This window comes from Trichechus manatus, unplaced genomic scaffold, assembly GCF_000243295.1.
Source record: "Trichechus manatus latirostris isolate Lorelei unplaced genomic scaffold, TriManLat1.0 scaffold00244, whole genome shotgun sequence".
In the NCBI taxonomy this organism is placed as follows: Eukaryota; Metazoa; Chordata; class Mammalia; order Sirenia; family Trichechidae; genus Trichechus; species Trichechus manatus.
Genome location: NW_004444180.1, coordinates 649259 through 669129, shown reverse-complemented (window position 1 = coordinate 669129; position 19871 = coordinate 649259). Strand labels below are relative to the sequence as shown.

The 19871-nt window shown below is 56.9% G+C and overlaps 2 protein-coding genes across 3 annotated transcripts in view; one reads left to right on the top strand and one right to left on the bottom strand.

Annotated features, from left to right (window-relative positions):
- The window catches only part of DEAF1 (DEAF1 transcription factor), a 50584-nt gene extending 37862 nt beyond the window's left edge, over positions 1–12722 (top strand). Inside the window, exons 11-12 of one of the 2 annotated variants that reach the window (XM_012559412.2) lie at positions 3552–3668; positions 12358–12722. In XM_012559412.2, the coding sequence (XP_012414866.1) occupies positions 3552–3668; positions 12358–12462 (222 nt within the window). In that variant the 3' untranslated portion in view covers positions 12463–12722. The remainder of the gene's footprint in view (positions 1–3551; positions 3669–12357) is intronic. The other variant, XM_023724380.1, reaches the window with a different exon arrangement.
- A 2757-nt stretch (positions 12723–15479) lies between these two features.
- Positions 15480–18323, bottom strand: DRD4 (dopamine receptor D4). The gene is made up of 4 exons (XM_004389411.1): positions 18042–18323; positions 16353–16465; positions 15791–16257; positions 15480–15682 (listed from the first exon to the last, which is right to left on the bottom strand). Exons 1-4 carry the CDS (start codon positions 18321–18323, stop codon positions 15480–15482), a joined length of 1065 nt encoding a protein of 354 aa, XP_004389468.1.
- Positions 18324–19871: the final 1548 nt, after the last annotated feature.

Genomic DNA, 19871 nt, shown 5'->3' with positions numbered 1-19871 from the left:
GGACTGGGCGGGGACCGCGCCGGGACTGGGCGGGGACTGCGTCCGGACTGGGCGGGGACTGCACCGGGACTGGGCGGGGACTGTGTCCGGACTGGGCGGGGACTGGGCGGGGACTGCGTCCTCCGGACTGGGCGGGGACTGCGTCGGGACTGGGCGGGGCCTGTGCCGGGACTGGCCAGGGACTGCGTCGGGATGGGCAGGGGCGACTGGGCGGGCACTGCCTGTCGTGGGAAAATCTGGGTTTGACGGATCAACACTGTCAGTGTGTCTGAACCGAAGGGGCCTGTGAAGGCTCCATCCCAGGGCACAGCGGCCCCCCATGGAGCAGAAGGTGGGAGAGTAAAGCAAGAGACAGGAAAGCAGGGTATGAGGAGGCGAATCCAGTGAGACTGCCTTGTGGGCCCAGAGAGAACAGCGCTCGCTCCGAAGAGAGAAGAGGCCTCGTTAAACTCCGAATCCAGCTGAGTGGAACAGAGAGGCCGGTGCCAACAGGGACAGTGCACTCGTACTTGTGACGGTCCTGCAGCTGAGACACGCGGGCGGGCGGGCGAGCGAGCAGGCGCCCTTCCAGGGCTGGCAAGGGCATCGGGGCGGCCGGAGCCGCGGGGTCTTGGGCCCGTGCCCACGCCTGGCTTGGAGCCTCGTGCGGCCGTGTGTCTCCCAGCCCCTCGAGGTGTCTGTCCTCTGGCCCCCAGCTTCCTTTCTGAGTTAAGCGTCGCCTGGTGCAGACATGCTTGTCAGAGATGGACAGACAGATTTTACACATTTTTGGAAAGCTCAGTGGTCGTCCAGTCGCATCCAGGGCCTCATGGCAGAGCCTCCTCCTTTGGGGTGGACGTCAGGGTGTCCCGGGGACTCTGGGGGCCTCTGACAGGTGGCATGCTCTCATGCCGCCATAGAGTCTGATGGCACTTGCTGTGTCCTGTCCCATGTGACCCTGGGCTTCCCGTGAGCCAGTGTCCCTGCGTCCCCACAAGACCCGCCACAGGGTTGAAAGGCAGGACCTTCCCCTGCAGTCACTCTGCTCTTGGGGTGGCACTGTACCCCAGCTGGACTCCAGCGCCAGGGCCACCTGCCGCAGGGCCGGGACACGCGAGGTGGCCTCGGACAGGCCTGAGGTCTGGCGCTCAGCATGCTCCTGGGCACCTGGAAGGACATGGGGACCCACCCTGAGACCTGCAGACACAGCCGCCTGGCAGAAACCCCAGGGGTGAGGACACGCTTGCTCACATCTTGGGCCCAGGGGTTGGGGTGACGGGCCCCACAGCAGAGGCGGTGGGGAAGGGGCAGGGGTCTCTCCGTTGCCCCGCGGAGAGCCCTGCTCACTCAGGTGCTCGCGTTCCGCAGTGGTTTCCAGGACGCACAGACTGACCGTCACCGGTGGGAGCGAACCTCCGATTCCGAGCACAGGCTCGAAGACCAACAGCCTCGTATTCAGTCTCCTGTCCATGGTTTCCTCATATTTTGAATGGATTCCCTGAGGGCTTGGCCCAGAGGAAACAACCCCGTCTAACTGGGTTTCTCGAGTTTTAAACTGAGACACTGCCCCTCACAGAAGCTAACTCCTGTCCAGTTGTGGTGAGGGGAACGGGTGAGCCTTCCTTGTTCAGTGGTGGGACCTCCCCACCCCTGGGGCAAGGCGACCATCCTAGCATCGAGAAGGAGCCGGGGCGCCCAGGAGCCGGGGTGCCAGGAACCAGGACGCCCACCCAGCCAGTCACTGGGTTGTGGCCTCTGTGGAGACTTCCAGACTCCATGATGGGAAGCAAGTTCTTGCAGGATCGTCTGAGCCCTGGTGGGCTGTTTTGTGGGGTGTGGGCATCAGTGGGTAGTATGGTGGGTGGTCTGGTGGGGTGGGGGCTTCAGTGGTCTGGTGGGGTGGGGGCTTCGGTGGGGGGCATAGTGGGCAGTTCCATGGGTTGGGGGTGTCAGGGGCTTGGAGGTGCTCCTGTGAGGAGGGAGCATGGGGGCATCGGTGGAGGCAGGGTGGGGTCCCATAGCACAGGGCTGTTGGGGGGGGTAGGATGGGTGGTTCCATAGACGGGGCGTCGATGGGGAGCAGGGCTGGGTCTGGCCAGATGGTTCTCCTGGGGCCTTATGCTCAGCTGTGAATGAAACCTTTGGAAGCATGGCTGTCCCTGAAGACATTGTTTCAGGGCTTACAGATGTTGAGTCATTTAGTGGAGGCGGGCAGCAAGCTAGATTAGTGCCCGCTGACTTTTCTGTTTCTGAGTGAGCGAGTGGACATGAAGGCAGTCAGCGTTTGAGAGCAGGACATTTTAGTTAACATACGTTTTGTGGAGAAGGAGGCCGGAATCAGACGGGGAGCCTAGAAGAGGTTTGCTCCGTTTCACACATCTGTGCAGAAATGGTGGCGGAGTCGGGGGAAGCCCTTTCAGCAACCAGGAGTGTTGGGTTTCTGGCCAGCAGCAGCCACCGACCCTCTGACGGGCCTCTGCCTCCAGCCTGGGTGGGGTGGTGTCCTCCTTCTTCCACACAGCGTGGCCATGGGGACACAGCCCTTCCTGGAGATGCTGGGCTGGCTCCCGTCTCTCCTGCCGCCCCCAGGCCGCCTCCTGCCTGGCCCCCCCATCCTGGAGCTGTTGTGAACAGGGGAGGCTCATAATTGTAAAGTCCCCTTGTGAGTCATGTCCCAAGAATTAGTCAGTGACAACTGTATTTAATATTGCAGTCCCTTGGATGGTGTTATGGATTGACTTGTGTTCCCCTAAAATGTGTGTCAATTGGCTAAGCCATGATTCCCAGTATTGTGTGATTGTTCTCCATTTCATGATCTGATGTGATTAGCCTATGTGTTGTAAATCCTAATCTCTATAATGTTAATGAAGCAAGATTAGGTCATGTTAAAGAGAATTAGGGTGGGATGCAACACCCTTACTCAGATCACAGCCCTGATCCCATGTAGGGAGAGTTTCCTTGGGGTGTGGCCTGCATCACCTTTTATCTTACAAGAGATAGAGAGAGAATCGAGTAGAGAGACAGGGGGACCTCATACCACCAAGAAAGAAGTGCCAAGAGCAGAGTGCGTCCTTTGGACTCAGGGTCCCTGTGCTGAGAAGCTCCTAGACCAAGGGAAGATTGATGATAAGGACCTTCCCCCAGAATTGACACAAGCCTTTCCTGGGAACTGGAGCCCTGAATTTGGACTTCTAGCCTCCTAGACTGTGAGAGAATAAATGTCTATTTGTTCTGTTAGAGCAGCATTAGATAACTAAGATGGTTAAAAACTTTCAGTCATGTAATCTAAGGAAAAAAGTACACGACATGTCTGGTGTCTCACATCTCAGCAGCGTGCAGATGGCTCAGGACAGTGGCTGAGCGTGCAGGACGGGTCATTATGGTGCTGACGCCGCCCAGCAGCTGCCCCGTCATGCCCCCTCCGTGCCGACGAGGGCCCAGCCGGCGGGTGCGTGGGCACGGGAGCCGGCGGTGCAGGATCCACAGCGGGGGAGCGAGCACAGTCAGGGGCTGCCGTGCATGCGGTGGGGCTGTTGGGCAGAGGGTGTGTGGGCCCCGTCCACGCGTCTGAGTCGCTGACCGCTCTGTCCTTCTTGCAGCAGTCCTGCGCCAACTGTGGCCGGGAGGCCCTGAGCGAGTGCACCGGCTGCCACAAGGTCAACTACTGCTCCACCTTCTGCCAGCGCAAGGTAGTGTCTGCTGTCCGCAGAGGGCACCACGTGGCTGGCCACCGCGTCCCGGGGGCTGCTTCCTCCTCCTCGCTGACCCCTCTCCACCCCGCCCCAGGGCGTGCCCGGCAGCTGCTCCCCCAGGGTGCGGGCTGCAGGGTGCGGGCACCCAGGTGTGCTGTGCGCCTGTGTGTGACGCGCCTCCCTGCTGTATGCCGTGGGGGCCGCACGCTGAAGCATTTGGGGGTGGGGGCCGCCCCCTCGGCCTAGCTCTCGTGGGTCTTCTCCAGATCTGAGAACATCAGGGGCAGTTGCTCACGTAGTTCCCTCTTGCCAGTATTCGGCTGTTGGTTTTAAGGAAATTGAAGAGAATATTTTCTGGAGCAGCAACTGCGAGTTGACATTGTTCAACGTCTCCCACCCTGAGTCAGAGAGCTTCAGGGCGTTCGTTCTTATTATTATTATTAGTTACTAAAGATGAATGTGGATCTGGATTTGGCCGGGACGCCCCGGAAGCACCCTGTGGCGCGGTTGGAGCTTTGCGCTTCATTTTCTGTGTGGCGGCGGGAGTGCTGCCCCTGGGTGTCAGAGGCGGCTGCGGAGGCGAGCAGATGCGTGGGCTCCTCCATGGTGTCCGTCCCCCACTGCTGCGCTGATGTGGCGGCTCTGCATGCGTGGTGTTCCCGCGCAGTCATGTCTGCAGAGGTAGGAAGGCAGCTCCCTGAGCAGAGCCGCGTGACTTGTCTCCGTGCTGGGTGATGTGAGGAGACAGCGTTACATCTGCAGAGGACTGCGGCCACATGGGTGGAGGGGCTGCAGGCCACGTGCCTCTGGTTTCTCCACGTGATGACAGCAGTCGATCTGAAGGATGCTCACATTCTAAAAGACACCTGTGTACCTTGTCCTTTGCCATCCAGCATAACTGCGAAGGGGCGGTGCTAGGAGAGAGGGAGGTGCCCGTGGGATGCCTGGCCCTTGAGGCACCAAAGGGCCTGTCCTCAGCCCTCTGTCCCCTTCAGGGTCCGGCCACCAGAGAGCAGACCTGGGGAGCCCGCTCCTTTCCATGGACAGTAAGATCCTCGAGGTGGCCCAGTGGGCTCATCTCTGCTCAGCGGGGGTGTCACTCTGAGCAGTAGGCACGTGGGTGCATGGGCCGCCCTCCACCTCTGTGTCTCTCTGACACTTATCGTCGTTAGAGGAAGGGGACCCGCTGGGTGGGTGCACCAGTGAAAAGATGGGCCCATTCATATTTCAGCCGGGCCTCCCCTCGGCCGGGGGCACCCCTCTCAGGGGCTCACGGACCACTGTTCCACTCTCCACGGAAACTCATGAGGACGGGGGTGTGCGGGGAAGGAAGGATCCACCTCGGGTAGTTTGGGTCGTCCCACAGGGGTCTGTGGGTGCTCAGGGGGTGCTGTTAGAAGGCGGCAATGAGGAGACAATGGTCCATGCACACTGCAGGGCGCCCTGGACACCTGGTCCTGTCTGGGGTCCCCGAGGGTGGCAGGGTGGTCAGTGGTGCCCCGAGGCTCGCAGCCTGAGACTTGGTCCCTTGTCCCTTGTCCTGCCCCTGCTAAGTGCTTTTGGGAGAGCAAGCTTAGTTCCCCTGGGTCTTATGTAAGCTCTCACCAACCCCCAGGGTCGTGGAGGTCAGGAAAGAACTGGCAGTCTTTTTCCCCTGGAATCTCACCAACAAGCTTTTGCACTGAGGAGAAGGACACCCAGCTTGTTCAGCTCCGTGTGAGACGCTCCCACCATTGCCTCATGGGAGAAGCTAAGTGCATGGGCACCGCTGGGAGGCCAACAGGGCTTTGCGCTGTGGTCCACAGCTGAACAGGGAGTGCTAGTTTGTAAACCTTCCCCAAATTTGAACATCACATGGAAGATTCATGGGCTTCTCTCTTTGTCTTATTTTTTATAAATATTTTACTTTGTTGTTGTTGAGAATGCACAGCAAAAGCATACTCCAATCCAAGTTTCTACGTGTACATTTCAGTGACATTGATTACATTCTTCGAGTTGTGCAAACATTCTCACCCTTCTTTTTCAGAATTGTTCTTTCTCCATTAACATAAACTCACTGCCCCCTAAGGTTCCTATCTAACTTTTTAAATTGCTGTTGTCAATTTGATCCTATAGAAATAGATCTTTAAAAAGTATAATGCTCAAGGCAGACATTCTTTACTAGTTAAACTAAACTATTGTTTGGTTTTAAAAAGACTTCAGGGGATATTTTTGGTTTAACATTTAAAGATTATCTTAGGGCTTATTTCTTTAGGTGAAAGTTTAGAGCACAGATTAGTATCTCATTCAAAAATTTGCATACAAATTGTTTTGTAACATTGGTTGCAATCCCAAAAATGTGTCACCACTCGCCCCCCCTTCCCTTTACACCTTGGGTTCCCTGTGTCCATTCATCCAGTTTTCCTGTCCCTTCCTGCCTTCTCATCTTTGCTTTTGGGCAGGTTTGCCATTAGGTCTCCTATACTTGATTGAACTAAGAAGCACATTCCTCACATGTGTTATTGTTTGTTATATGAATAAACAAAAAAGACAAACTTGTTGCCTTCAAGTTGGACTCACAGAGACCCTATAGGACAGAGTATAACTGCCCCATACAGTTTCCAAGGAGTGCCTGGTGGATTTGAACTGCTGACCTTTTGGTTAGCAGCTGAACTCTTAACCACTACGCCACCAGGGATTCGTTTGCTATATAGGCCTATCTACTCTTTGGCTGAAAGGCAGACTTTGGGATTGGCTTCAGTTCTGTGTTAGCAGACTATCCAGGGGCCAGAGTTTCTGGCATCTCTCCAGCAGGTCTGGTCTTTTTCTGTGATTTTGAATTTTGTTCTACGGTTTTCTCCCACTCTGTCAGGAACCCTTTATTGTGAGTCCTGTCAGAGTGGTCAGTGGTAGTAGCCAGGCACTGTCTATTTCTTCTGGGCTCAGGCTGGTGGAGGCTGTGGTTCATGTGGTCCATTAGTCCTTCGGACTGATATTTTCCTTGCATCTTTGGTTTTCTTCATTCTCCTGTGCTCTGAGCGTGATGGGACCAATAGATGTATTTTAGATGGCTGCTTGCAAGCTTTTAAGACCCCAGACGCTACTCACCAAAGTAGGATGTAGAACATTTTCTTTATGAACTATGTTATGCTGATTGACCTAGATATCCCCCGAGACCATGATCCCAAGCCCTCAGCCCCAGTAGTTCAGTCCCTCAAGGTGTCTGGATGTGTCCAGGAAGCTTCCATGGCTTTGCCTTGGTCGTTATTCATATGTCTACTCATGTGACGGCTCTTATTTATCTAGGATATATCCCTAGGAGTAGGATTGCTGGATTGTGTGGTATTTCTACTTCTAGCTTTTGAAGGAAGCGCCATATTGTTTTCCATAGTGGTTGTACCATTTTATATTCCCACCAGCAGTGCATAAGAGTTCCAATCTCCCCACAACCTCTCCACATTTGTTATTTTCTGGTTTTTTGATTTGTGTCAATAATGTCAGGGTAAGATGGTGTCTCATTGTAGTTTTGATTTGCATTTGTCTCTAATGGCTAATGATCAGGATAATTTCCTCATGTGTCTGTTAGCCACCTGAATGTATTCTTTGGTGAAGTGCCTGTTCATATTCTTTGCCCAGTTTTTGATCAAATTATTTGTCTTTTTGTTATTGAGGTGTTGAAATATTCTCTAGATTTTAGAGATTAGACCCTTTTTGGATATGTTGTAGCCAAAAATTTTTTCCCAGTGTGTAGGTTCTCTTTTTACTCTTTTGGTGAAGTCTTTTGATGAGCGTAAGTGTTTAATTTTCAGGAGTTCCCAGTTATCTAGTTTATCTTCTGGTGTTTGTGCATTGTTAGTTATGGTTTGTGTTGAATTTATGCCATGTATTAGGGCCCCTAGCGTTGTCCATAATTTTTCTTCCATAATCTTTATCATTTTAGGTTTTATACTTAGGTAGGTCTTTGATCCACTTTGAATTAGTTTTTGTGTATGGAGTGTGGTATGGGTCCTGTTTCATTTTTTTTACAGATGGACATCTAGTTTTGCCAGCACCATTTGTTAAAAATACTGTCTTTTCCCCGTTTAATGGACTTTGGTCCTTTGTCAGAGATCATAGGTGGAAGGATTTATATCTGGGTTCTCGATTAGGGCTTATCTCTTGATGGAATAGTTTTTAGCCAGATGACATTTTGTCTGGATGCCAGTTCAGTATTGGGACTTCCATTCATGAACTGGACAGGGTCAGCCTTCAGCTGTAACCTTGTTAACAGAGATTCCATTTTGTACATTGGTCATGTGAAGTCAAATATGATTTCCTTAATGATTTTATGTGCTACTGAAAAGACTTGGAAATTTAGTTGATATTGCTTATCTTTTTAAAGATTGGACAAGGGCTGTAAGTTGGTTTTGGTTATAACTTGCACAAAGTTTATTTTCTTTCCAAATCCTATATGAGGGATGTATATATGTGTATGTTTTATATCTTTATGAGGTATAATTTGCATACTGTAAAATTCATCTCTTTTTTTAAAATTAAAATCTATTTTGTGTGATATCGGTATAGCCACTCCAGCTCCCTTCTGGTTAGTGTTCCATCTTCTGCCATCCTTTTACTTCCAATCTATGTCTGTCTTTGACTCTCAAGTGTGTCCCTTAGAGGCAGCATAGAGTTGGGTCTTGTTTATTTAATCGTGTCTGACAATCTCTGCCTTTTGATTATAGTGTTTCATCCATTTACATTTAATGTAATTGTCCATCTGGATGGCTTTACATTTGTCATTTGCTATTTCTTTTCTATGTCTCATGTCTTTCTGTTCCTCCATTCCTCCTTTACTGACTTCTTTTGTGTAAAATCTAATGTTGGATTTTTTTACTGTATTGAGTTACTTTCTTAGTGGCTGCTCTAGGAATTACAGTATGAATCTTAACTTACCACAGTCTCAGTGGGATGATGCAGAGGGTTTCCCCAGGCAGAGGAAGCTGTGGGGGAGATCTATGGAGGCATATTGCATGGATTGAGAATGTAAATTGCTGGCAAATGGATACTATGTGGACCAAAACTTAAACACTCACTAGAATGTTTTCCTTCCATGTAATAAGACACTCTGTTATCAGAAAAGCTACCTTCCAACTCCAGTGCCTCACCCTGCCCACCGACTTCCGACCCAACTGCCAACCTCCTGGGGCCCTTCCTCAGAAATGCATTTGTGGGTCTGCTCTTCAGCTCATTTTTTTTTCTTTAACCAGAAATCATTCTTTTTCCGAATACATTTGTTGTTGTTGTTGTTAGGTGCCGTCAAGTCAGTTCTGAGTCATAGCAACCCTATGTACAACAGAACAAAACACTGCCCAGTCCTGTGCCTTCTTCACAATCGTTGCTATGCATGAGCCCATTGTTGTAGCCACTGTGACAGTCCATTTTGTCAGGAGTCTTCCTCTTTTTCACTGACCCTCTACCTTACCAAGCATGATGTCCTTCTCCCGGGACTGGCCCCTACTGATAACATGTTCAAAGTACGTGAGACAAAGTCTGGCCATCCTTGCTTCCAACAACCATTCTGGTTGTACTTCTTCCAAGACAGACTTATTCATTCTTCTGGCAGTCCATGGTATATTCAGTGTTCTTTACCAACACCGTAATTCAGAGGCATCAGTTCTTTGGTCTTCCTTATTCATTGTCCAGCTTTCGCATGCATGTGAGACTATTGAAAATATCCTGGCTTGGGTCAGGTGCACCTAAGTTCTCAAAGTGACATCTTTGCTTTTCATCACTTTAAAGAGGTCTTTTGCAGCAGATTTGTCCAGTGCAATGCATGTTTTGATTTCTTGACTGTGGCTTCCATGGGTGTTGATTTTGGACCCAAGTAAAATGAAATCCTTGACAACTTCAATCTTTTCTCGGTTTATCATGATGTTGCTTATTGGACCAGTTATGAGGATTTTTGTTTTCTTTATGTTGAGGTGTAATCCATACTGAAGGCTGTGGTCTTTGATCTTCATCAGTAAGTGCTTCAAGTTCTTTTCACTTTCAGCAGGGAAGCTTGTGTCACGTGCATATCACAGGTTGTTAATGAGTCTTCCTCCAATCCTGATGCTGTGTTCTTCGTCATATAGTCCAGCTTCTCAGATTATTTGCTCAGCATAGAGATTCAATAAGTATGGTGAAAGGATACAACCCTGACTCACACCTTTCCTGATTTTAAACCACATAGTATCCCCTTGTTCTGTTTGAACGACTGCCTCTTGGTCTAGGTGCAGGTTCCACATCAGTACAATCAAGTGTTCTGGAATTCCCATTCTTCACAATGTTGTCCATAATTTGTTATGATCCACACAGTCAAATGCCTTTGCCTAGTCAATAAAACACAGGTAAACATCTTTCTGGTATTACCTGCTTTCAGCCGAGATCCATCTGACATCAGCGATGATATCCCTTGTTCCACGTTCTCTTCTGAACCCGGCTTGAACTTCTGGCAGTTCCCCGTCAGTGTACTGCTGCAACTGATTTTTAATTATCTTCAGCAGAATTTTACTTATGTATAATATTAATGATATTGTTCGATAATTTCTGCGTTCTGTTGGATCGTCTTTCTTTGTAATGGGCACAAATATGGATCTTTTCCAGTTGGTTGGCCAGGTGACTGTCAGATTTATAATTATTCAAAAATACACAAGATAGAAAGTTAAAGTCCCCACATTCCCACTCTTTAGAGATAACAGATAAAATTCAGTGTTTATTCTTACAACAACCTCTTACTTTAAAAAGATAATAACCATTTAAAATTTCTAATTACAAGGGACTTGATATGCACACAAAGGTGTATGAAAGGTATGGAGCCTAAGAATCAGCCCCCCCACTCTCCCCCAGCACCCATCTGAAGACAGCCCGCCTCGCCAGGAACAGCTCCCCGGTGCCCCTCCTTCCTGGGTGGGGCCACCACCAGCAGAAATGTTGTCACCATGCCCTCGGATTCCTTAGTCTCAGTACACAGATTGTGCCTGTCAGGGTCCCATTCCAGGTCTCCTGGCACTTTTCCCAGCTCTGACTGCAGCTGTCCTGCTTGTGGCTCCACTTCCAAGAAGATTCTGGGGGCTTGCTTACTCTCTGCTGTGGGGCTGGGTCTCCACTTGCACCTTTAGCTGTGGGACATCAGTGCACACAGTCTTGGGGAGATGGGCAAGGAAGCCTCTCGCCACCCCCAGCCTCAGTCCTCGTCAGCATCTTGCCTCCTGGTTCGCCCTCCACCACCTGGGGCGAGGCTGGAGCACTTTAGAGGGAGCCCCACCCTACTGTGTGGCTGTCAGCCCTGGCGCTCTGCAGTGGCTCCCTTTTGGGTCTGTGCCCTCTGTCTCTGCAGTATGTGGCCCCAGGCCGCGTCTTTGTCGCGGGCATCACCGCTACTAGCTTTTCCCAAGTTTAGCCAGTTTCCTTTCATTTTTCCAAGGTAAAATACAGATTTCCAGTCCTGGCTTTTCAGATAACATTCAAGATAGAAAAGGTTTTTGTTTCCTTTTTATTCAGAACTTGAGATTTTAAAGTCAGCTGCGAGGGTTTACCTTTGCTTAAAGGACTCAGCCGAGAACCTTCTCAGTTACTCATGGTCAGAGGACACGCTTCCCTCCTCGGCGCCTGGGGAGGGGGCAGCAGACAGTGTGGCCGGGTCCCCAGTGCCCACCTGCTGAGCGGGTGCTCCCTGAGCATGCCCCACCCCGCCACACCCGTGTCACTGCCCATTTCCAACCCCAGAGCAGAGCGGCCCCCGTGGGTGCTGGGAGAGGTGGCGCGGAGCTGACGGGGACTCAGCACAGGCGGCGTCTGAGCCCGCGGGCGTGTGCTTGGATGAGCCCGTGGCACATACGTTGTTGGCGAGGAGTCACACCTCAAGGTTCCGTGTCAGCTGGTTTCCACACAGGAGCTTCATTCCTTGGATATAACCAATGGTTTCAGTTTTTCACTTCCTGTTATGAAGAGAGGCGTGCCCACCGAGGGAAATTTGGGGAACATAGGGCAGTTTGAGGAAGGCAGCCGGCTGAGATTCTGCCTGGGAGTGGCGCTGTGCGGCTTGGGGTGTGCGTTTGTGCAGGTTCTCCGGATGCCCCGCAGGGCACACAGTGTAGCGCCCACCCTCACTTCCGAGCAAGCCTGCAGTGCCCACTGGTTCCGGCTTCCCAGAGGCGGGTCCAAACCCGCGCGAGGCCCTGCCCCGTCTGTAAACAGGCCGGTAGTGTCCTGACCCCTGTGAGACCCCAGGTGGCCTGCCATGTCCCTCGGAGCTGCAACCAGGACCCTTTCTGGGCGGTGCTGGGGCGGCTCCGGCTTTGGTTTGTTTGTTACAAGTGACGCCGCGGGTAACAACGCTGCTCGTAAATAGTTGTCTGCATCTTGGGAATGCCTGGAAGAGAAACAACTCCGTCAAAGGTGTGAATGAACTCGGGGGTCTGCGTTCTTAAGCTTCACCCTCCCTGGTGTGCTGTTGGCTTTTGATTGGGTCCCTTAAACCTGAGTGCTGGATCAGAGACCCCGGGGTCTGGGGTCCAGGCCCTGGGAGAACTGCCTTACGAGCCTCCCCACCTGCCCCAGGCCACAGCTGTGGGGGTTTAGGCTTCGGAGGGGGAGAAGCCTGTGGGTGAAGGATCCCTATCCATGTGGGTCCCCCCGCCCCCTGCCCTGTGGGCGCCCCCCCAACAGTTAGTGTCCTCCTTTTCAGGACTGGAAAGACCACCAGCATGTGTGCGGCCAGTCAGCAGCGGTCACCGTCCAGGCAGACGAGGTCCATGTTGCTGAGAGCGTCATTGAGAAGGTCACCGTGTGAGGGGCTCCCTGGGGACCCCTGATGTTGAGAAAACCACTGGAAGGGTTGCTGCAGGAAACTTGCCGGCCGAGTTGTTAACAGACTTTGAGCAGACCATGCGCTTGCTCGTGAGTCCTTCCTGGACCTGGAGGACATGTGATCATTGTCATCCTGCAGACAGAGAGGGGACAGTGGAGAGGACAGTGGTGGGGACTCGGAGGGGATGGCAGAGGGGATGCAGAGGGGGCAGGGTGGCACGTCCTCCTCACGGTGCTCTTTTCTCCCCGGTGTGCACGTATGAGTGACCGTCAATAAATCTGAGGCCTCCCTGCCCCACCGGACGGTATGCTTGTCCTCAGGACAGCCAGGAGGGGCCGGGGGAGGGTGGTTCTGTTTGTCCTCACTGTGCCGAGGATGCTGTCGCGTGGGGAGTGGCCGGCCCACACAACACTATGTCCCCCTCTGTCGGCCACTCCCGTCATATGATGCCTAGGAGCTGTGTGACCGCCCTGGAGCCACACGGTGTCTGCCTTTGTCTCCATTGGGGCTGGCGGGAGACAGAGACCTGCCTGAGAACTCTGGGCAGTCTGGAGTCGGGCTAACACGGACGAGGCCGAGCTCCAATGATCCGTGGTTCTGTCTGAGCCCCTGGCCAGGTGGATCATCCCAGCCGAGGTGGGATTACAGGGCCCAGCTCACAACTGGGCAGAGACAGGACGTGCGTAGATCTCTGCGCGTGGGCAGCCTGTGCCTGGCGTCCGCATGACAGAGTCCATGTTGTCTCTGGCCTCTCCTGACAAGTGACACCCCAGGGTACCCAGGAGCGGGGGGTGGGAGGGTCACCTTCCAAGGCAGGGAGCGTCTTTGGGAGCCGTGTGGGCAGCTTACTCAGGACTACACCTGTGTCCTGGTCGATTCCAGAGGGGTCTCTGTTAGCACGACGGAGCTGGTGGTCCACGTGTCGGCTGATGCTCAGGACGCGCCCACGTCTGGGTGGCAGCACCCCCGAGACGTCAGAGCAGCCACATCCCGTGTCCGCGTCTCGAAAGGCCATCTCCTGGCCACGAGGCTGTGGAGGACCCATCAAGGTGCCAGCATCTGCCCGCTTGTGGTGACGAGGGCAATGCCCGGCCCTGCCTGCCTCCTCGTCCTCATCCGCCGAGCATCTCAGAGGGTTTCAGTGCAGGATGGTCAGATTTGGAGGGAAAGGGCCTCAGTCCCCACCAGAGCCTGAGGGAGCTGCAGGCTGGGCCACTGTCTCAGTGTTGGGAGGTTGACCAAAGCCCCCTAGGTCTGCCCCTGTGCCCTGGGAACACAGAGCCCCCAGCAGCTCCCGGCTGGAGGTGGGGTCGGGCCGGCCACGGAGGCTCTCAGCAGAGTGTGTGGACTGAGCCTTGGAGGACAGGGCTGGAGAAAATGGGCGCAGCTCTCAGGACTGACCAGGGGGCCAGGGCCGCCTGCAGGGACCCTGCCAGCATGGGATTGGCCCAAGGGCTTCCCCTCCCGGGTCTGGGACTCCTAGTGGGGCTCAGCCATGCTTTCTGGGCCCCGCTGAATACTGGGGCTCCTCTCTGAGGGCCAGGGCCCCACACCCAGTGTCTGCTGCTGCTGTAGGCACACTGCACGGTGAGAAGGCAGCTGTCCCGTGGACGGCTCCTGTGCAGAGGAAGGCAGGCTGAATCCGGGCACCATTCAGCCCCTCCCAAGGATGGGTCCCTCCCTGAAGGGGGTGGGGGCGGTCAGGGAGGTTTCTCGAAGGAGGTGGTGCCTGGGAGCCTGTGAGCAGAATGAGCTGAGCATCCCGAGGCGGGGAAGGTGGCGGTGTGCAGGCCTTTCCGGGGGAATATTTTAATGTTGCACCTGACGATCTCACAGCCCATAATTTGTCAACACTTGGAAGAAAGCCTAGCACCTTGCAACAGCAGAGCGGGGGACCGTGGCCCCATCTCCTGGCAGAGGGCGGGGGTGATAGCCAAGTCTCCCCTCCCGCCCTGGGGTGGGAGGAGCCCAGGGTTGGGCCACCAGTGCAGCCCCCACTTCTGGCCCTGCAGCCTGCTTCTTCCTCCGAAGGTGGGCCTGGCCAGACGGGTAGGCACTGGGTGCGGGTTAGCTGAGTGGGCTGGGCTCCAGCGTGTCTGCTCCCTGGAAGGGGCCACCTCAGGTGGGCCACACCCAGTGCCCCTGACCCTCCTCTGCCTGGGGTTGGGGCACAGCTAGCTGAGAGCTGTCAGGAAGCTGTGTCCTGACCACAGGGCAGCTGACAGTGGCAGGGCAAAGTGGCTCACAGGTTCTGCAGGGCTGGGCCAGGTCCTGATTCCCCATGAAGGGACCAGGCGTTGGCTCGGGGGCCAGGTGGTGACTCCCCGTTTGGGAACTGGCAGCTCTAGGAGATGCCACCCCACAAGGACAGGGCCTCTCCCTGTGGGACATGTTCTCCACCCTCGCTCCCATGTTAGGGGGGTGCCGAGCCCAACAACTGAGGGGCGCAGCTGTAGCCTGAGCTGTGGAGTCCCAGCATAAAACCTGGCCAACGAGGTGGGGGCGACACACTGGCCACCAGGAGAGGCCAGTGAGGTCCTCCCTGCCAGCAGGGACCCCCTCCCTCCCGGGCAGGGGCAGCTCTGGTTCCAGGACTTCTTGGCTGAGCTGGCCCTCCCTGGGTCTCCTCACAGCTTCACGGGCAGCCCGCCCCCACCAAGAGCAGAGTCCACCTCAGCCGCCTCACCCCATCACGAGCCCGCTGTGGGCCTCCTAGGAGGGAGGAAGGGGTTAAAGGCCTGAACAGGGTCAGCCAGCGGCCTGCAGCAAAAGTCCCTCCTCCCCTCCCCCTCCAGGTGGGACGGAGCAGAGCCACGCCCTCCTCCCCACCCCACTCCACTCCCAGGAGCCTTCACGGATGGGTTAGGAAGAACTCTGTTTAATTCGGTACAAAACTGCCCCCTCCACGTGCAGGGGTCTTCCCGCTTCCGGGGGCAGGGCTGGTCCAGGCCAGGTCTGCGCAGGCGCTGGCGGGGGTTGGGGAGGCCGTGGGGGTCCGCTCAGCAGCAGGTGCTCAGGACCTTGCGGAAGACGTTTCGGAACTCGGCGTTGAAGACTGTGTAGATGATGGGGTTGAGGGCGCTGTTGACGTAGCCCAGCCAGGTGACGGCGCTGACCACCCGGGCAGGCACGGCGCAGGCGGGACACAGCGCCCGAGTGATGTGCACCACGAAGAAGGGCGTCCAGCACACCAGGAAGGCCCCTGGGGGGGGGGGCGCCGTCGGCGTGAGCGGTCCCGCCGTGGGGCCCCCCGCCCCCAGGCCTCGCCCGACCGCTCCCCTCTGCCCGCCTCATGGGCACCGGTACCCACCGACCACCACTGGCAGGACCCTCATGGCCTTGCGTTCTCGGCCGGTGATCTTGGCGCGCCGCCTCCTGCGGGCCTGCGGCGGGGCCGGAGGCAGGTCGGGGGACGGGCTGGGGGCGCTGCAGGGATCCTGGGGGCCCGGGGCGTGGCCCGGGGCGCGGCTGGACCGGCGGCCGTGCAGCTTGGCGCGGCGCGCCTCTTCCCAGCGCCGCAGGCCCCGGAACGTGGCCCAGTAGAGCAGCAGCATGAGCGGGCAGGGCAGGAAGAAGGAGCACACGGACGAGTAGACGATGTAGTCGCTGTCCTCCAGGCGGCACTGGGCTGGGTCGCGGCCACGCACGTCGTTGAGGCCGCATAACACCGGCGCGGCCACTGCGGCCGATAGCAACCACGTGGCGCCGATGAGCAGCAGGTGTCTGCGGCCCCGGCTCTGGCTGTTGTAGCTCAGCGGGACGGCCACGGCCACGAACCTGTTGGGGGTGCGGTGAGGGGGGAGGGTGGGAACAGGGGCGAGCGGGGAGGGGGAAGGAGGCCGGCAGGGGGAGGGGCGCGGGAGCATACCCACCTGTCTACGCTGATGGCGCAGAGGTTGAAGATGGAGGCTGTACACAGCATCACATCCATGGCCATGAGCGCGTCGCAGAGGCCGGGGCTCAGCCGCCACACGCCGCCCTGGACCTGGGCCGCAGGCCGCCAGAGAGTCCAGCAACGACAGACAAGAGCCGCTGAGGATTCCCCAGCCGTGGCTCGGCTTGGAGCCTCACAGCCTCCAAGGCAGCAGCCTTTGTTACACCACTTTGGTGGGGGGACTGAGTATGGGAGGAAAAGGGGAGCCAGACCACCCAGAGCCCCTCCCTGGACACACACCCAGACGTGCACCCCTACCCCTGCACCCCAGCTCCCTCTCTCTGTTGGTAGAAAGTGAGAAAGGCCTGGGGGAACCCTAGGAGGAGCAAAAGAGGGGGTTAGCCCCTCCAGGACGCTCTGACCTCTGCTGACCCAGAGCTCATGGTGCAGAAGGGCCACCTGGGTGGGGCCGGGGAGCCCCAGCCCGGGCAGGTGGGGACTCTGGCCAGCCCTGGAGCCCAAGGTTGGCCACCCCAGTTTCCTTCCCTGAGTGGTGCTAAGTGTCAGACTGTCTGGCTAACTCAGTTGTGGTTTTGGGACTTGGGACAAATTCCTTCACTTCTGTTTCCTTATCTGTAAAACGAGGGTGATGGGAGGATCCACCTCATAAACTGTCCCGAGGATAATGAGTTAAACAATGCGAAGAGCTCAGCACAGGGCCAGGCCTGGGATCACGCGTGGGGGGCCTGTTGCCCCCAAGGACAAAGGAACAGTCAGTCATCTCCCCTTCTAAATCCCCTTTCCATGATTTGGGACGATTAGGAGCTTAAGTCATTACGGTGACGTCTGTGCGTGGCTGGGGGAGGGCAGGTCACGTGCGTCCTTGTTCTGCTGCTCTCTGCCCCAGCCCTGGCCTGGAATGGTGGTGTCCGCCTGAGAGAAACCAGCTCCCCCCGCCGACAGCCAGGACGGCACGACCCCATCCCACCCTTATGCTTCTTTTCTCTGCCCAAACTCAGAGCAGAGGGAGGCTGGCACCAAGGTAGATCCATGCACAGGCCAGACCTATCTGGGGGTGGAGGCTCCTGAGCCCCAGGGTTCCCAGCAGGGGCCCTGACCCATCCTGCCCCGCCCCTCCCCTCAATTCTGGTGCCCTGCCCAGACCTCCCCTCCCTCTGCTGCAGCCACCAGGAGTCCCCCATGCTGAGGGCTGAGTCCTTCTGTGGTGTGTGCTTATGTGTGCATGTTCGCGGACGGGCCTGACTGTGGCCGAGGTACAGTGGTGTGTGTGTGTGTGTGTGTGTGTGTGCGTGCGCCCAGGGGAAGCCAAGGCCCCGGGGCTAAGCCTGCATCTGTCTGTCCCGCAGCTGGCTCCCATGGAGAGCTGAATCCAGCTGGGAATGTGGAGGGGGTGGTGCTGGACTGACAAAGTCGCCTGTTTCTAGAGTCCCTGGCTGGAAGGACTGAAGCTTTTCTGGGGTAGCAGACGCTGAGGCAGAGAGGGAGGAGAGAAGAGGGACGGGAAGAGGGAGGTGGGGACCGACAGCCAAGCGAGCGCAGGGTCCTTGTAGCCGCCCCAGCCCAAGGTCCCTGAGAAGCCGAAGGGCTTCTCTCTGGCCCTCGGCGCGCAGATGGAGCGGCGTAGACCGGCCCCGCGACGAGGGCGCAGTGGCGGGCGCGGGCTCACCTCGGAGTAGACGAAGAGCGGCAACACGAGCAGAGCGAGTAGGAGGTCGGCGGCCGCCAGGCTCACGATGAAGTAGTTGGTGGGCGTCTGCAGAGCGCGCTCGGCCGCCACGCTCACGCACACGAGTGAGTTCCCCGCGAGCACTGCGCCGATGAGCAGCACGCCCCCCGCCAGCGCAGCCGCGCCCGGTCCCGCCAGCCCCGTCGCCGCCCCTGAGGGCCCCGCGTCCGGTCCGCGCCCCGCCAGCAGCCCGGCCGCGTCTGCAGCGCTGCGGTTCCCCATGGCGCGCAGACCCCATGCGCCCCGGCGGGAGCTCAGCACCTCGGATAGCGCCGGCCGGGGCCGACTTGCCAGAGCGCCAGCCCTCGTCCGACGCCGGCCCGGAGAGCCCCGCCCCGAGATAAGCCCCGCCTCGGTCCCGCAGGACGCCCCGCCCCCCGGTAAGCCCCGCCCCACCTCAGGACGCCACACCTCCGGGTAAGCCCCGCCCCGCCCCGGTCCCCCCCACCCCGTCCTGATCCCTGCCCAGTTCCCCAGCCGGGCAGCGTCTGGTACGTCCCTGTACTTGCCCGTCTTTGACTTTTGGGATCGGGGTGACCCGCGGGTGGACGACGGTGCAAAGAGATGCAAATGATTCGAACGGACGCGCACGGCGGGCCCCGCCTCGCCCCGAGCCGCGCAGGGTGGTGGGACGCGCGGGAGAGAGGACCTGACGCCTAGACCCAAAGCGCAGGCCCCTTTATTTGCCCGGGCGGGGTCCCTCCCGGGGCCGCGCCGCCTCTCCCACCCTGCCCACCCGGCGCCCAGAGACTACCCTGTCCCGGACGGCCCCGTCCACACGGGGGGAGCCCCGAGATGTCCCGAGGGCTGCCCGCCTCCTCCCTCGACCCCGACCGAGGACGACCGGCCCGGCCGTGCGCGCACGCGGCTGCGGCTCCCCAGGCGCCCCCTTCGTCCACCCGACACCCCGCCCGTCCCAACCTCCGCGGTGACCCCACCCTACCCCGTCCGGTGCCGGCACCCCACCCCACCCGCAGCGGTTTCTTGTCATCGGTCCCCGCGACCACTAACCCTCAACCACTCTCCCGCGGCTGCATTGCCAGACCTGCTGCGCGGCATTCGCCAGCCTAGGTCACCGCCCAAGGCGGGTCGGCCCCTCCTCCAGGCCCTCCACCCTCCAGGGCTGGCAGCCAAGTGGTCACCCAAGCGGGCTCCGTCAGCCGATTCAAACCCCCGCTCCCCCACCGCCTGGCCTGCGACTTTGAACAAGTGTGGCACCCCTCTGACCCTCAGTCTCCGCGCCCGTGAAATGTTGCACACTTCACAGAGTATGAAAGTACTCCCCGAGTATTAAATGAGATAATACAAGGAAAGGCCCGCCGTAAGTGCGCAGAGGGCCCTTAGCAATTGCTTTGGGTCTCCATTCTCTTCAGACATGCAGTTTACCTGAGTCTCACCTCCTTCTTCAGAGAGAAAAGGGATGTCCCAGAGCAGAACCCGCTCAGCCTCCGTCCACCAAACCAGGAACTCGCCGGCATCCGCCTGCCCTCCCTCGTTCGCTTTGGGGCACTGGGGGGATTGCCCATCCCTCCTTCCCAAGGCTGAGCCGGGGTCACCCTGGGTCCACCTGCCAATGATTGTTAGAACAACAGCAAGGGACTGCACTACAGAGTGGCCAGGGGTCTATATTATAGAGTGGACAAGGGTTTGCTCCATAGAGTGGACAGGGCCATGCACTATAGTGAGGACAGGAAGTGGCACTATAGAGTGGACAGGGGTTTGCACTATAGAGTGGACAGGAGGCTGCACCATAGAGTGGACAGGAGGCTG

Excerpts from the sequence above, each read along its gene's own strand:
- DRD4 (XM_004389411.1), bottom strand. The coding sequence starts at position 18,323 with ATGGGGAACCGCAGCGCTGCAGACGCGGCCGGGCTGCTGGCGGGGCGC. Across the intron at positions 16,258-16,352 it reads TGCGCCATCAGCGTAGACAG|GTTCGTGGCCGTGGCCGTCC; the intron begins GTGGGTATGCTC and ends CACCCCCAACAG. Across the intron at positions 15,683-15,790 it reads GGTCCTGCCAGTGGTGGTCG|GGGCCTTCCTGGTGTGCTGG; the intron begins GTGGGTACCGGT and ends CCCCCCCCCCAG.